A 16,273-nucleotide genomic window follows, 5' to 3' on the forward strand; every position below is an offset into this window, starting at 1 on the left:
CAGACCACTGTAATGCAATTTCTCGGCAAAAATTGCAAACAATAATTGGAGGAAAGTGCTTCCGACAGACCAGTCGGATTGCCCGAAGGCAGTGCAGCTTGAATTTAATGTTTTTAATACTAGGTTCTTGTTCTAATGTTTGGTTGCAATCTGTTAGCATCCGTACTAATACTGGTGAAAAGGCTTTCATTAGGTTCCTTTTATTCATTTGAGCTGAACATTCTCTTGCTGTTTTCCTAGGCCTGTTACAAATTGATTGACAGTTTCCTGGCTGCCTCAGATTGGATCGGAGACCTGACTCAGTGCGTGGATTGTGTAGTGTCTTCAGACTCCGAAATACTGCAGGTCAGTGATGGCGGGGAGTCTGGCGGAACTTTGCTTGCTGGTGTAACAAAGGACATGTCACCAAGAGTAATGCAATGACTGGTGAATCACCTTGGTGGCTCAGTTTGAAAAAAATCACCCACAACTTAAGTTTCTAACAAACATTATTTGCACAGGGATTTCGCAAAGCACTTAACAGGAGTAAAACGCAGGTGAGCTGAAGCACAGATGAGGAATAATGGAAAATGAACTTTGTTTTACTTTTGCTCTTTTGGGCTTGTTGTCAGCATTAATTACTCCCAGCTCAGTTACAGCATGAGCTACATGCAGAATGAAGATCCCTCTACACACTCCAATGGAACACTTCCAGCTTAAGTGAAATATACGCAAGGTGCACAGTACAGCTCCTCTACTATCCCATCAAAACTCCAAGATCAGCTAAGGCAGGTGTTAAATGAACAGTAAAAGTTTTCCTCTGTACTGCATCTGACCCAACAATGTCCTTCAACCGCCATTTGAGAAGAGCAGTCATTAATGTGCCATTGTTGGGGTGAGAGGGCAGTTAATGCTTAATGGAAGCCAGGATTTGCACTGAGGGAAAACCTGCCAGGATTTGCACTGAGGGAAAACCTGCCAGGAAACTGAGTTGGGACCCAAGTTCCTTCTAAGTGTCAAAGGAATTTCATCTCCTCAGTCTGGGCTGAATTCAAACCCGCCAGGTCTCCACAATGGAAAATGATAAAGAGCTCCTTGCACACCCAGCTCGACAATATCTTTGTGCTCTGAGCCATCACGTAGCCTCAGCTATTAGTCCTTTTAAGCAGATTGTGTGCGATTCCAAATGTAAAAGCGGTCTCCCCTCTGCTCTGCTTCAGGAGGCACTGGATGTATTTGTTGCTGCTGCTGAGAGTAACTTTGGATGCCTCATGGTCATGGGCAAAGTTGTCGTGGCAACAGAGAAGTGGTGGCGGCTCGCTTCCCAGGAGATAATGCTGTTGGCATGGCTGATTGGGTCCCTGGCGCCCAGCTCATCGCGTGACTACCCTATCTATCTGCCACACGGCAGCCCTACGGTGAGTGGGTGCACACTTCCTGTCCACAAGACTCACTCATGTTGTCATTGTTTTTGGTCACATTTTACTGTCAACATTTACCATTGCAAATTGGTATGTCAATATTTCCCATTTAACTTTTGTGATGCCATATAGGCACTGGCCACGAAACAAAGGGAGTTGAATCTCAACTCTTGCTATCTTATATGGAAAAGTACTTGCGTCGATCAGCGCAATGCCACAGACAATTTACTAATGTCTTTTTATAAATCCTTATATCATATAGCATACTTTTACCATAAGGAAACTTTTTTTATATGGGATAAAATTGGATGCTACCCATCCTGCAGAGAGAGGGTCAGCAAGCTAGTTACCATGGAGTACAGTGCTTATAGTATTGAACTAACAACCCATTGTGCTTCAGTTTGTACCCTGAACATCCGCAGTTCTCTGGGGTAGAGAATTCCAAAGATTCACAAACTTCTGAGTGAAGAAGTTTCTCCACATCTCAGTCCTAAATGGCCGACCCCTTATCCTGGGACTGTGATCCCGTGTTCTAGACTCCCCAGCCAGGGGAAACAGCCTCTCAACATCTACCCTACTAAGACCTCTAAGAGTTTTATACCTAAAGCTCCGTGCAATGTCCTTTAGGGAAGGGAAGCTACCACCTCTCCACAACCCCCCCCCACCCCCCGATGTGGCCTCCATATGACTCCAGTGATCTTGCTACACAGTTGGCTCTTTGAAAAGGACTAACAAGCCAACTGTATTCAGGGCCACTAGGCATGCACCTTGCCAATGTCACCCACAAATTAAAAAAAATTACATTCACACTTTGCAGTGGGAAATTGCTTGATAGCATTCAGATATCCAGAGAATATCTGAGCTTGTTAAGGCCAGTTGTAGCATGCCCACTTCTGCCCCTGGCTGAGATCAGCTGACTCAGCACAAATTGGGATTCTTGCCTGAGAGCTTCTGCTCTTTAATATTCATTTATTCTGTCAAGAAGCTTGCGAATTGCATGAGAAACATACATTACTGGTTCCATTTCACAGGGAAATCTATGCACAAGCACTTAATCTCTGTCAGTTTTCACGGACAACATTTCAGTAATGAATGACCATTGTTCGGCTTGCTTCATTAGGTACTTCGCAATGTTTCAAAATATCACCATGTACCACAGCTCTGTTAAAGGAAGAGCACATCTTGCAAGACAATTTACCAGGTTTATAAACTGATACAAGACTGCAGACGTGATCAGGGTTGTTCATTTCCTCTCTCGCTTTGCTTTTTCTGGCCTGCTGTGTGAAAGGTGCTGGCTGTTGTTGGGGTACAGTTCCGTACATACCAGGCACCCCACCAGCACTTCACCTAAGTGAGCATTCTTCACATGCAAGCCTTGATAGTGGGTGTTGGCCGGCTATTTAATTGTGGTGGCATCAGTATTAAAGCCTAAATGTCTTTCTCAAACAGATTTGAGTAGAATGGGACTATATTTTCAGGAGTTTAAAAGAATGAGCAGTGATCTTGTTGAAATTTATAAAATTCTTAGACGCCTTGACAGGGTAGATGTTGAAAGGCTGTTTCTTCTGGCTGGTCAGCCTAGTCCCAGGATGAGGAGTTAGCCATTTAGGACTGAGATGAGGGTAAATTTCGTCACTCAGAGGGTTGTGAATCTTTGAATTCTCTACCCAGAGAGCTGTGGATGCTCAGTTGTTGAATATATTCAAGATTCTTCCAAACTGGGGCTAGAAACAAGAAATGCCTCATAAGCAAACCGTCTTTCAATCTTGGCCTTCCACGTCTGTCTCCCTTGTATTCTTTCTGACTTTCTATTTCCTCTATATAGTATGAACAGTACTTTTTTGTCTTGTCACGTTCACAATATGGTGTCATACACCTTCTTCCTCATACCTGCACACTCTTGTGTTGATATTAAGATTCATTGCATGTTGTTGTGCACTGACCCAGTCTTTCTTAGGACCTCAAATGTGTGCAACTCTTTACCTGTTTCTGTTCTCCCTTCCTCTTGCGATCTACAGACTTTTAAAGTTAAGCTTTGACAAGCTTTAGGTATAAAATTCTGAGGGGGTTTGGTAGGGTAGATGTTGAGAGGCTGTTTCCCCTGGCTGGGGAGTCGAGAACATGGGATCACCAGGATAAGGGGTTGGCCATTTAGGACTGAGATGTGGAGAAATCTCTTCACTCAGAGGGTTGTGAATCTTTGGAAATCTCTACCCCAGAGAGCTGCGGATGGTCATTTGTTGAGATTTTTGGACACTAAGGGAATCGAGGAATATGGGGATAAGGCGGGAAGGAAGAGTTGATGTAGAAGATCATCCATGATTGAACTGAATAGTCAAGCAGGCTTGAGGGACCGAATGTCCTACTCCAGTTCCTGTTTATGCCCTTCTTGTTTTGCACCCCCTCCTAGCTCAGGTGCTGGGTCTAATTGTAGAGCCCCAACACCATCTCGTCTGGGTCTTGCTCCGTACAGGCCTTCCCATATTGAAGTCAACCTTAAATTTAGTTTTAATAAAACAGTTATTAGTTGCTAAAAAGAAAGCAAAATGCTAAGGATGCTGGAAGTCTGAAATTAAAAAAAAACCAGAAACTGCTGGAAACATTCAGGTCAGGCAGCAGCTGTGGAAAAGTCATCGATCTGAAATCTTTAACTCTGTTTCCCTCTCCAGAGATGCTGCCTGACTGACCCAGCATTTTCAGTTTTTATATCAGTTGCTAGTTGGTATCTCTCTCCATAGGGCATTGATAGTCGCTGATATTACCGAGTTTGTGTTTCTCAAGGTTTGGGGGACAGAATCATAAAGTATCTCCCCATGCTCTCTTATTCCAGGTACCCCACAGGCTGTTGAGCTTTCAGTTGGTCCCTGGGGTGGAAGTGTGCCTGCTGTGTGGACCAACCCCATCTTTGCAGCAAGTTCAAACTGAAGTGAGTTAACCTTCCTCATGATCTTTGTTCCTGTTATTCATGTATCAGCTCCTACATTGAGTGTAGAACAAGATAGGGTTTGGCTGTTTTGGAGCGGAGCACAGTCGTTCCTGCCTGTGGGTCCCTTACAGTCAGAAAGGGGGAATTTATAATGGGGAAGAAAGAAATGGCAGACCAATTAAATACATACTTTGGTTTTGTCTTCACAAAGGAGGACACAAATTACCTCCCAGAAATGTTGGGGAACATAGGGTCTAGTGAGAAGGAGAAACTGTATGAAATCAGTATTAATAGGGAAATGGTATTACTGACATGGATAGAGAACTGGTTGGCAGACTGGTCTTTTTCCGAGTGGCAGGCAGTGACTAGTGGGGTACTACAGGGATCAGTGCTAGGACTCCAGCTATTCACAATATATATTAATGATATAGATGAGGGAATTAAATGTAACATATCCAAGTTTGCAGACGACACAAAGTTGGGTGGGAGTGTGAGCTGTGAGGAGGATGCAGAGAAGCTCCAGTGTGATTTGGACAGGTTGAGTGAGTGGGCAAATGCATGGCAGATGCAGTATAATGTGGATAAATGTGAGGTTATCCACTTTGGTGGCAAAAACAGAAAGGCAGATTATTATCTGAACGGTGATAGATTGGGAAAGGGGGAGGTGCAGCGAGACCTGGGTGTCCTTGTGCACCAGTCGCTGAAAGTAAGCACGCAGGTGCAGCAGGCAGTTAAGAAGGCAAATGGTATGTTGGCCTTCATGGCGAGAGGATTTGAGTGCAGGAGCAAGGATGTCTTGCTGCAATTATACAAGGCCTTGGTGAGACCACATCTGGTGTATTGCGTGCAGTTTTGGTCTCCTTATCTAAGGAAGGATGATCTTGCTATGGAGGGAGTGCAGCAAAGGTTCACCAGACTGATTCCTGGGATGGCAGGACTGACGCATAAAGAGATTCGCTAGAGTTTAGAAGAATGAGAGGGGATCTCATAGAAACCTACAAAATTCGAACAGGACTGGACAGACTAGATGCAGGAAGGATGTTCCCGATGGCGGGAGTCCAGGACCAGGGTCACAGTCTAAGGACAAGGGGTAAGCCATTTAGGACTGAGATGAGGAGGGATTTCTTCACCCAGAGAATGGTGAACCTGTGGAATTCGCTACCACGGAAAGCAGTTGAGGCCAAATCATAAAATATATTTAAGAAAGAGTTAGATATAGTTCTTAGGGCTAAAGGGATTAGGGGATACGGGGAGAAAGCAGGAACGGGTACTGAGCGTGAATGATCAGCCATGATCCTATTAAATGTTGGTGCAGGCTCAAAGGACTGAATGGCCTACTCCCCTTATTTTTCTGTTTCTACGACACTGCAAATTCTATTCAGGAGCAATTAGGAGAGTGAGACTGGCCCAGTTTTTTTTTATGTTTTCCTCTCGCTCTTTGACTTTCTCACCTCCCCCTCCCCTCCCCTGCCCCTCCCCCTCCTCTGCCCCTCCCCCTCCCCTCCTCTCCCCCTCCTCTCCCTCTCCCCCTCCTCTCCCTCTCCCCCTCCTCTCCCCCTCCCCCTCCTCTCCCCCTCCCCCTCTCCCCCTCCCCCTCTCCCCCTCCCCCTCTCCCCCTCCCCCTCCTCTCCCCCTCCCCCTCCTCTCCCCCTCCCCCTCCCCCTCTCCCCCCTCCCCCTCTCCCCCTCCCCCTCCTCTCCCCCTCCTCTCCCCCGCCCTCCCCTCTCCCCCCTCGCTCCCCCACGCTCCCCTCTCCCCCACGCTCCCCTCTCCCCCACGCTCCCCTCTCCCCCACGCTCCCCTCTCCCCCACGCTCCCCTCTCCCCCACGCTCCCCTCTCCCCCACGCTCCCCTCTCCCCCACGCTCCCCTCTCCCCCACGCTCCCCTCTCCCCCACGCTCCCTTCTCCCCACGCTCCCTTCTCCCCCACGCTCCCCTCTCCCCCACGCTCCCCTCTTCCCCACGCTCCCTCTCCCCCACGCTCCCTCTCCCCACGCTCCCCTCTCCCCCACGCTCCCCTCTCCCCCACGCTCCCCTCTCCCCCACGCTCCCCTCTCCCCCACGCTCCCTCTCCCCCACGCTCCCCTCTCCCCCACGCTCCCCTCTCCCCCACGCTCCCCTCTCCCCCTCCTCTCCTCTCCCCCCTCCTCTCCTCTCCCCCCTCCTCTCCTCTCCCCCCTCCTCTCCTCTCCCCCACCCTCTCCTCTCCCCCACCCTCTCCTCTCCCCACCCCTCCTCTTCCCCACCCCTCCTCTTCCCCACCCCTCCTCTTCCCCCCTTCTCCTCTCTCCCCCTTCCCTTCTGTCCCCCCTCTCCTCTGTCCCCCTTCTCCTCTGTCCCCTTCTCCTCTGTCCCCCCTCTCCTCTGTCCCCCCTCTCCTCTGTCCCCCCCTCTCCTCTGTCCCCCCCTCTCCTCTGTCCCCCCCTCTCCTCTGTCCCCCCCTCTCCTCTGTCCCCCCCTCTCCTCTGTCCCCCCCTCTCCTCTGTCCCCCCCCTCTCCTCTGTCCCCCCCCTCTCCTCTGTCCCCCCCTCTCCTCTGTCCCCCCCTCTCCTCTGTCCCCCCCTCTCCTCTGTCCCCCCCTCTCCTCTGTCCCCCCCTCTCCTCTGTCCCCCCTCTCCTCTGTCCCCCCTCTCCTCTGTCCCCCCTCTCCTCTGTCCCCCCTCTCCTCTGTCCCCCCTCTCCTCTGTCCCCCCCTCTCCTCTGTCCCCCCCTCTCCTCTGTCCCCCCCTCTCCTCTGTCCCCCCCTCTCCTCTGTCCCCCCCTCTCCTCTGTCCCCCCCTCACCTCTGTCCCCCCCTCACCTCTGTCCCCCCCTCACCTCTGTCCCCCCCTCACCTCTGTCCCCCCCTCACCTCTGTCCCCCCCTCACCTCTGTCCCCCCTCACCTCTGTCCCCCCCTCACCTCTGTCCCCCCTCACCTCTGTCCCCCCTCACCTCTGTCCCCCCTCACCTCTGTCCCCCCTCTCCTCTGTCCCCCCTCTCCTCTGTCCCCACCCTCTCCTCTCCCCCACGCCCTCTCCTCTCTCCCCCACGCCCTCTCCTCCTCACCCCGCCCTCTCCTCCTCACCCCGCCCTCTCCTCCTCACCCCGCCCTCTCCTCCTCCCCCCACCCTCTCCTCTCTCCCCCCACCTTCTCCTCTCTCCCCCCACCCTCTCCTCTCTCCCCCCCACCCTCTCCTCTCTCCCCCCCACCCTCTCCTCTCTCCCCCCCACCCTCTCCTCTCTCCCCCCCACCCTCTCCTCTCTCCCCCCCACCCTCTCCTCTCTCCCCCACCCTCTCCTCTCTCCCCCCACCCTCTCCTCTCTCCCCCCCACCCTCTCCTCTCTCCCCCCCCCACCCTCTCCTCTCTCCCCCCCCCACCCTCTCCTCTCTCCCCCCCCACCCTCTCCTCTCTCCCCCTCTCTCCTCTCTTCCACCCCCCCCTCTCCTCTCTCACCCACCATCTCCTCTCTCCCCCACCCTCTCCACCCCCCACTTCACTGCTCCTTCCTCCACTCCCTCTCCCCTCCCACCCCTTCCCCCTCCCCTCCCCACCCGTCCCCTCCCATCCCTTCCCCCTCCCCTCCCCACCCCTCCCCTCCCCTCCACCCCTCCCCTCCCATCCCCACACCCCTCCCCGCCCCTCCCTCCCCTCCCTGCCCCTCCCTCCCCTCCCCGCCCTCCACCCCTCCCCTCCTCCCCTACGCCCTCCACCCCTCCCCTCCTCCCCTCCGCCCCTCCCACCACTGCCTCCTCCGCCCCTCCCCCCTCCTGTGCACCTCCCTCCGCTCCCCCTCCCCCCTCAGTCCGCTCCCCCTCCCCCCTCAGTCCGCTCCCCCTCCCCCCTCAGTCCGCTCCCCCTCCCCCCTCAGTCCGCTCCCCCTCCCCCCTCAGTCCGCTCCCCCTCCTCCCTCCGTCCGCTCCCCCTCCTCCCACTCACCCTTCCACCCTCTCCTCTCCCTCTCCTCTCCCTCTTCTTCATCCGCCCCCTCCCTCTCCATCCGCCCCCTCCCTCTCCATCCGCCCCCTCCCTCTCCATCCGCCCCCTCCCTCTCCATCCGCCCCCTCCCTCTCCATCCGGCCCCTCCCTCTCCATCCGGCCCCTCCCTCTCCATCCGCCCCTCCCTCTCCATCCGGCCCCTCCCTCTCCACCCGTCCCCTCCCTCTCCTCTCCCCCTCCCTCTCCTCTCCCCCACCCTCTCCTCCCCGTCTCCACTCCATCCCCAAACCACACCGTACTCACTCCACACCGTCCCCCACCCTCTCCTCTCCCCCTCCTCTCATCTCCCTTTCTCCTCTCCCCCTTCCCTCTCCTCCCTCCTCTCCTCTCCTCCCTCCTCACCTCCTCTCCTCTCCCCCCTCCTCTCCTCTCCCCCCTCCTCTCCTCTCCCCCCCTCTCCTCTCCCCCCTCCTCTCCTCTCCCCCCTCCTCTCCTCTCCCCCCTCCTCTCCTCTCCCCCCTCCTCTCCTCTCCCCCCTCCTCTCCTCTCCCCCTCCTCTCCTCTCCCACTCCTCTCCTCTCCCACTCCTCTCCTCTCCCCCCTCCTCTCCTCTCCCCCCTCCTCTCCTCTCCCCCCTCCTCTCCTCTCCCCTCCCCTCCCCTCTCCTCTCCCCTCCCCTCTCCTCTCCCCTCCCCTCTCCTCTCCTCTCCCCTCTCCTCTCCTCTCCCCCCTCCTCTCCTCTCCCCCCTCCTCTCCTCTCCCCCCTCCTCTCCTCTCCCCCCTCCTCTCCTCTCCCCCGCCCCCTCCTCTCTCCCCCGCCCCCTCCTCTCTCCCCGCCCCCTCCTCTCTCCCCCGCCCTCTCCTGTCCCCACCCCTCCCGCCACCCCCCTCCCCGCCCTGCCTCATCCCGCACCACCTGCCCCGCCCTGCCTCCCTCCCTCCCCGCCCCTTCACCCCTGCTCTTCCCTCCCTCCACCCTTCCTTCCCTCCACCCCTCCCTTCCCTCCACCCTCCTCACCACCCTCCCTTCACCCCCTCCTCCCTCCCCCCTCCACCCCTCCCCTCCCAACCCTCCACCCCTCCCACCCACCCCTCCCCTCCCAACCCTCCACCCCTCCCCTCCCAACCCTCCACCCCTCCCCTCCAACCCTCCACCTCTCCCCCCAACCCTCCACCTCTCCTCCCAACCTCCACCTCCCCACTCCCACCTCCCCCACCTCACCCCTCCCACCAACTTCCACCCCTCCCCTCCCAACCTCCACCCCTCCCCTCCCTCAACCCCTCCCCTCCCCTCTCACCACCCCTCCCCTCCCACCACCCTCCCCACTCCTCCCCTCCCACCCCTCCACCTCTCCCCTCCCACACCCACCACTCCCCTCCCACACCCCTCACCCCTCCCCTCCCACACCCCTCACCCACCCCTCACCCACCACCTCCTCCCATCCCTCCACCCCTCCCCTCCACCCTCCCCTCCCATCCCCACCCCTCCCACCCAAAACCCCTCCACTCCACTCCCCCTCCACCCCACCCCCCCTCCACCCCCACCCCTCCCCTCCCTCCACCCCTCCCCTCCCTACCCTCCCCACCCCACCCCTCCCCCCCCCCTCCACCCTCCCCTCCCCTCCCCACCCCTCTCCTCCGCTCCCTCCACCCCTCCCCTGCCCTCACGCCTCCCCTCCCATCCCTTCACCCCCCCCTCCTACCCCTCCCCTCCTACCCCTCCCCTCCTACCCCTCCCCTCCTACCCCTCCCCTCCTACCCTTCCCATCCCTCCACCCCTTCCCTCCCAAAAACCCTCCACCCCCCCTCCCTCCACCCCTCCCTCCACCCCACCCCTCCCTCCACCACTCTCCGACCCTCCTCCACCCCTCTCCACCCCCTCCCCTCACCCCCTCCTCCTCTCCTCCTCACCCTCTCCCCCTCCTCCTCCTCCTCTCCCCCTCCTCCCTCCCCCCTCACCCTCCCCCCCCTCCTCTCACCCTCCCCCCCCTCCTCTCACCCACCCCCCCCCCTCACCTCCCCCCCCCTCCTCTCACCCTCCCCCCCCTCCTCTCACCCTCCCCCCCTCCTCTCACCCTCCCCCCCCTCCTCTCACCCTCCCCCCCCCTCCTCACCACCCTCCCCCCCCTCCTCTCACCCTCCCCCCCCTCCTCTCACCCTCCCCCCCCCTCCTCTCACCCCTCCCCCCCCTCACACCCTCCCCCCCTCCTCTCACCCTCCCCCCCCTCCTCTCACCCTCCCCCCCTCCTCTCACCCTCCCCCCCTCCTCTCACCCTCCCCCCCCTCTCCACCCCCCCCTCCACCACCCTCCCCCCCCTCCTCTCACCCTCCCCCCCCTCCACTCACCCTCCCCCCTCCTCTCACCCTCCCCCCCCTCCTCTCACCCTCCCCCCCCCTCCTCTCACCCTCCCCCCCCCACCTCTCACCCTCCCCCCCCCTCCTCTCACCCTCCCCCCCCTCCTCTCACCCTCCCCCCCCCTCCTCTCCCTCCCCCCCCCTCCTCTCACCCTCCCCCCCCCTCCACTCACCCTCCCCCCCCACCCTCTCCACCCTCCCCCCCCACCCCCTCCCCCCCCTCCTCACCCCACCCCCTCTCACCCTCCCCCCTCCTCTCACCCTCCCCCCCCTCCTCTCACCCTCCCCCCCTCCTCTCACCCTCCCCCCCTCCTCTCACCCTCCCCCCCCTCCTCTCACCCTCTCACCCTCCCCCCCCCTCACCTCTCACCCTCCCCTCCCCCCTCCTCTCACCCTCCCCCCCCCTCTCACCCTCCCCCCCTCCTCTCACCCTCCCCCCCCTCCTCACCCTCCCCCCCTCCTCTCACCCTCCCCCCCTCCTCACCCTCCCCCCCTCCTCTCACCCTCCCCCCCCTCCTCTCACCCTCCCCCCCCTCCTCTCACCCTCCCCCCCTCCTCTCACCCTCCCCCCCTCCTCTCACCCTCCCCCCCCTCCTCTCACCCTCCCCCCTCCTCTCACCCTCCCCCCCCTCCTCTCACCCTCCCCCCCTCCTCTCACCCTCCCCCCCTCCTCTCACCCTCCCCCCCCTCCTCTCACCCTCCCCCCCTCCTCTCACCCTCCCCCCCTCCTCCCTCCCCTCCTCTCCCCCTCCCCCTTCCTCCCCCCTCTCCTCTACCCCTTCCTCCCCCCTCTCCTCTACCCCTTCCTCCCCCCTCTCCTCTACCCTTCCTCCCCCTCTCCTCTACCCCTTCCTCCCCCCTCTCCTCTACCCCTTCCTCCCCCCTCTCCTCTACCCCTTCCTCCCCCCTCTCCTCTACCCCTTCCTCCCCCCTCTCCTCTACCCCTTCCTCCCCCCTCTCCTCTACCCCTTCCTCCCCCCTCTCCTCTACCCTTCCTCCCCCCTCTCCTCTACCCCTTCCTCCCCCCTCTCCTCTACCCCTTCCTCCCCCCTCTCCTCTACCCCTTCCTCCCCCTCTCCTCTACCCCTTCCTACCCCCTCTCCTCTACCCCTTCCTCCCCCCTCTCCTCTACCCCTTCCTCCCCCCTCTCCTCTACCCCTTCCTCCCCCCTCTCCTCTACCCCTTCCTCCCCCCTCTCCTCTACCCCTTCCTCCCCCCTCTCCTCTACCACTCCTCTTCCCCTCCCCCCTCTACCCCTCCTCTTCCCCTCCCCCCTCTACCCCTCCTCTTCCCCTCCCCCCCTCCTCTTCCCCTCCCCCCTCCTCTTCCCCTCCCCCCCTCTCCTCTTCCCCTCCCCCCCTCTCCTCTACCCCTCCCCCCTCTCCTCTACCCCTCCCCCCCTCTCCTCTACCCCTCCCCCCCTCTCCTCTACCCCTCCCCCCTCTCCTCTACCCCTCCCCCCTCTCCTCTACCCCTCCCCCCTCTCCTCTACCCCTCCCCCCTCTCCTCTACCCCTCCCCCCTCTCCTCTACCCCTCCCCCCTCTCCTCTACCCCTCCCCCTCTCCTCTACCCCTCCCCCCTCTCCTCTACCCCTCCCCCCTCTCCTCTACCCCTCCCCCCTCTCCTCTACCCCTCCCCCCTCTCCTCTACCCCTCCCCCTCCTCTCCCCCCCTCCCCTCCCCTCCTCTCCCCACCCGTCCCCCTCCTCTCCCTCTCCCCTCCCCACCCCTTCCCCCTCCCCTCCCCTCCCCTCCCATCCCTCCACCCCTCCCACCACTGCCCCCATCCGCCCCTCCCGCCCCTCCCCCTCCTCTGCCCCTCCCTCTGCCCCTCCCTCTGCCCCTCCCCCTCCTGTGCACCTCCCTCCGCTCCCCCTCCCTCCCCCTCCTCCCTCCCCCTCCTCCCTCCCCCTCCTCCCTCCCCCTCCTCCCTCCCCCTCCTCCCACTCACCCTTCCACCCTCTCCTCTCCCTCTCCATCCGCCCCCTCCCTCTCCACCCGCCCCCTCCCTTTCCTCCCCCAGCCTCTCCTCTCCACCCCGTCCCCACTCCGTACCGTCCCCCACCCTCTCCTCTCCCCCTCCTCTCATCTCCCTTTCTCCTCTCCCCCTTCCCTCTCCTCTCCTCCCTCCTCTCCCCCCTCCTCTCCTCTCCCCCCGCCCTCCCCTCGCTCCCCCCTCGCTCCCCCACCCTCCCCCCCACCCTCCCCTCTTTCTCCCCCCCACCCTCCCCTCTTTCTCCCCCCACCCTCCCCTCTTTCCCCCCCACCCTCCCCTCTTTCTCCCCCCCACCCTCCCCTCTTTCTCCCCCCCACCCTCCCCTCTTTCTCCCCCCCACCCTCCCCTCTATCTCCCCCCGTCCCTCCCCTCTTTCTCCCCCCGTCCTCCCCTCTTTCTCCCCCCACCCTCCCCTCTTTCTCCCCCCCACCCTCCCCTCTTTCTCCCCCCCACCCTCCCCTCTTTCTCCCCCCCTCCCCTCTTTCTCCCCCCCCTCCCCTCTTTCTCCCCCCCTCCCCTCTTTCTCCCCCCCTCCCCTCTTTCTCCCCCCCTCCCCTCTTTCTCCCCCCCTCCCTTCTTTCTCCCCCCCTCCCCCCCTCCCTTTCTCCCCCCCCTCCCTTTCTCCCCCCCTCCCCTCTTTCTCCCCCCCCTCCCCTCTTTCTCCCCCCCTCCCCTCTTTCTCCCCCCCTCCCCTCTTTCTCCCCCCCTCCCCTCTTTTTCCCCCCCTCCCCTCTTTCTCCCTCCCCCTCCCCTCTTTCTCCCTCCCCCTCCCCTCTTTCTCCCTCCCCCTCCCCTCTTTCTCCCTCCCCCTCCCCTCTTTCTCCCTCCCCCTCCCCTCTTTCTCCCTCCCCCTCCCCTCTTTCTCCCCCCCTCCCCTCTTTCTCCCCCCCTCTTTCTCCCCCCCCTCCCCTCTTTCTCCCCCCCTCCCCTCTTTCTCCCCCCCTCCCCTCTTTCTCCCCCCCCTCCCCTCTTTCTCCCCCCCTCCCCTCTTTCTCCCCCCCCTCCCCTCTTTCTCCCCCCCCTCCCCTCTTTCTCCCCCCCTCCCCTCTTTCTCCCCCCCCCTCTTTCTCCCCCCCCTCCCCTCTTTCTCCCCCCCCTCCCCTCTTTCTCCCCCCCCTCCCCTCTTTCTCCCCCCCTCCCCTCTTTCTCCCCCCCTCCCCTCTTTCTCCCCCCCTCCCCTCTTTCTCCCCCCCCTCCCCTCTTTCTCCCCCCCCTCCCCACTTTCTCCCCCCCCTCCCCTCGGCCACCCCTCCTCTCTCCCCCACTCTCTCCTCTCTCCCCCACCCTCCACTGCTCCTCCACCACCCCCCTCCCAGCCCTGCCTCATCCCGCACCACCTGCCCCGCCCCTGCCTCCCTCCCTCCCCGCCCCTCCTCCACCCGTCCCCTCCTCTACCCTCCCTCCATCCCCTCTCTCCATCCCTCCCCTCCCACCCCTCCCAAAAACCCCTCCCCTCCCTCCCTCCTCCCCTCCCTCCTCCCCTCCCTCCTCCCCTCTCTCCACCCCTCCCTCCACCCCCTCCTCCTCTCCCCCTCCTCCTCTCCCCCTCCTCCTCTCCGCCTCCCCTCCTCTCCCCCCTCCTCTCCACCCTCCCCCTCCTCTCACCCTCCCCCCTCCTCTCACCCTCCCCCCTCCTCTCACCTTCCCCCCCTCACCTCCCCACCTCACCCTCCCCCCCACCTCTCACCCTCCCCCCTCCTCTCACCCTCCTCACCCTCCCCCACCCTCCTCTCACCCTCCCCCTCCTCCTCTCACCCTCCCCCCCTCCCCCCCTCCTCCTCACCCTCCCCCCCTCCCCCCCTCCTCCTCTCACCCTCCCCCCCTCCTCCTCTCACCCTCCCCCCCTCCTCCTCTCACCCTTCACCCCTCCTCCTCTCACCCTCCCCCCCTCCTCCTCTCACCCTCCCCCCTCCTCCTCTCACCCTCCCCCCCTCCTCCTCTCACCCTCCTCCCTCCTCCTCTCACCCTCCCCCCCTCCTCCTCTCACCCTTCCCCCCTCCTCCTCTCACTCTTCCCCCCTCCTCCTCTCACCCTCCCCCCCTCCTCCTCTCACCCTCCCCCCCTCCTCCTCTCACCCTCCCCCCCTCCTCCTCTCACCCTCCCCCCCTCCTCCTCTACCCCTCCCCCCCTCCTCCTCTACCCCTCCCCCCTCCTCCTCTACCCCTCCTCTTCCCCTCCCCCCTCTCCTCTATCCCTCCCCCCTCTCCTCTATCCCTCCCCCCCTCCTCCCCTCTCCTCTCACCCTTCCCCCCTCCTCCTCTCACCCTTCCCCCCTCCTCCTCTCACCCTTCCCCCCTCCTCCTCTCACCCTTCCCCCCTCCTCCTCTCACCCTTCCCCCCTCCTCCTCTCACCCTTCCCCCCTCCTCCTCTCACCCTTCCCCCCTCCTCCTCTCACCCTTCCCCCCTCCTCCTCTCACCCTTCCCCCCTCCTCCTCTCACCCTTCCCCCCTCCTCCTCTCACCCTTCCCCCCTCCTCCTCTCACCCTTCCCCCCTCCTCCTCTCACCCTTCCCCCCTCCTCCTCTCACCCTTCCCCCCTCCTCCTCTCACCCTTCCCCCCTCCTCCTCTCACCCTTCCCCCCTCCTCCTCTCACCCTTCCCCCCTCCTCCTCTCACCCTTCCCCCCTCCTCCTCTCACCCTTCCCCCCTCCTCCTCTCACCCTTCCCCCCTCCTCCTCTTCTCACCCTCCCCCCTCCTCCTCTCACCCTCCCCCCTCCTCCTCTCACCCTCCCCCCCTCCTCCTCTCACCCTCCCCCCCTCCTCCTCTCACCCTCCCCCCCTCCTCCTCTCACCCTCCCCCCCTCCTCCTCTCACCCTCCCCCCTCCTCCTCTCACCCTCCCCCCCTCCTCCTCTCACCCTCCCCCCCTCCTCCTCTCACCCTCCCCCCCTCCTCCTCTCACCCTCCCCCCCCTCCTCCTCTCACCCTCCCCCTCCTCCTCTCACCCTCCCCCCCTCCTCCTCTCACCCTCCCCCCCTCCTCCTCTCACCCTCCCCCCTCCTCCTCTCACCCTCCCCCCCTCCTCCTCTACCCCTCCTCTTCCCCTCCCCCCTCTCCTCTATCCCTCCCCCCTCCTCCCCTCTCCTCTACCCCTCCCCACCCCTCCCCCCCTCCCCCTCCGTCCCCCCCCCCTCCTCTCCCCACCCGTCCCCCTCCTCTCCCCCTCCCCTCCCCTCCTCTCCACACCTCCCCTCCCCTCCCATCCCTCCACCCCCACCACTGCCCCCTCCGCCCCTTCCCCCTCCCCCCTCCGTCCGCTCCCCCTCCCCCCCCTCCTCCCACTCACCCTTCCACCCTCTCCTCTCCCTCCCTCACCGTCCGCCCCCTCCCCATCAGCCCCCTCCCTCTCCATCCGCCCCCTCCCTTTCCTCTCCCTCCCTTTCCTCTCCCCCAGCCACTCCTCTCCCCCACCCTCTCCTCCCCCCCCACCCTCTCCTCCCCGTCCCCACTCCACACCGTCCCCCACCCTCTCCTCTCCCCCTCCTCTCATCTCCCTTTCTCCTCTCCCCCTTCCCTCTCCTCTCCCCCCTCCTCCTCTCCCCCGCCCTCCCCTCTCGCTCCCCCGCCCTCCCCTCTCGCTCCCCCGCCCTCCCCCCTCGCTCCCCCGCCCTCCCCCCTCGCTCCCCGCCCTCCCCCCTCGCTCCCCCGCCCTCCCCTCTCCCCCCTCGCTCCCCCGA

General features: G+C 62.0%; 1 protein-coding gene across 1 annotated transcript in view; it reads left to right on the plus strand.

Annotated features, from left to right (window-relative positions):
- The window catches only part of fuz (fuzzy planar cell polarity protein), a 38,040-nt gene that overhangs the window by 10,235 nt on the left and 11,532 nt on the right, over positions 1 to 16,273 (plus strand). Inside the window, exons 5-7 of the mRNA XM_068019949.1 lie at positions 241 to 345; positions 1,200 to 1,397; positions 4,231 to 4,326. Of these exons, the coding sequence (XP_067876050.1) occupies positions 241 to 345; positions 1,200 to 1,397; positions 4,231 to 4,326 (399 nt within the window). The remainder of the gene's footprint in view (positions 1 to 240; positions 346 to 1,199; positions 1,398 to 4,230; positions 4,327 to 16,273) is intronic.

Source organism: Heterodontus francisci, chromosome 41 (genome assembly GCF_036365525.1).
Source record: "Heterodontus francisci isolate sHetFra1 chromosome 41, sHetFra1.hap1, whole genome shotgun sequence".
Taxonomy (NCBI): domain Eukaryota; kingdom Metazoa; phylum Chordata; class Chondrichthyes; order Heterodontiformes; family Heterodontidae; genus Heterodontus; species Heterodontus francisci.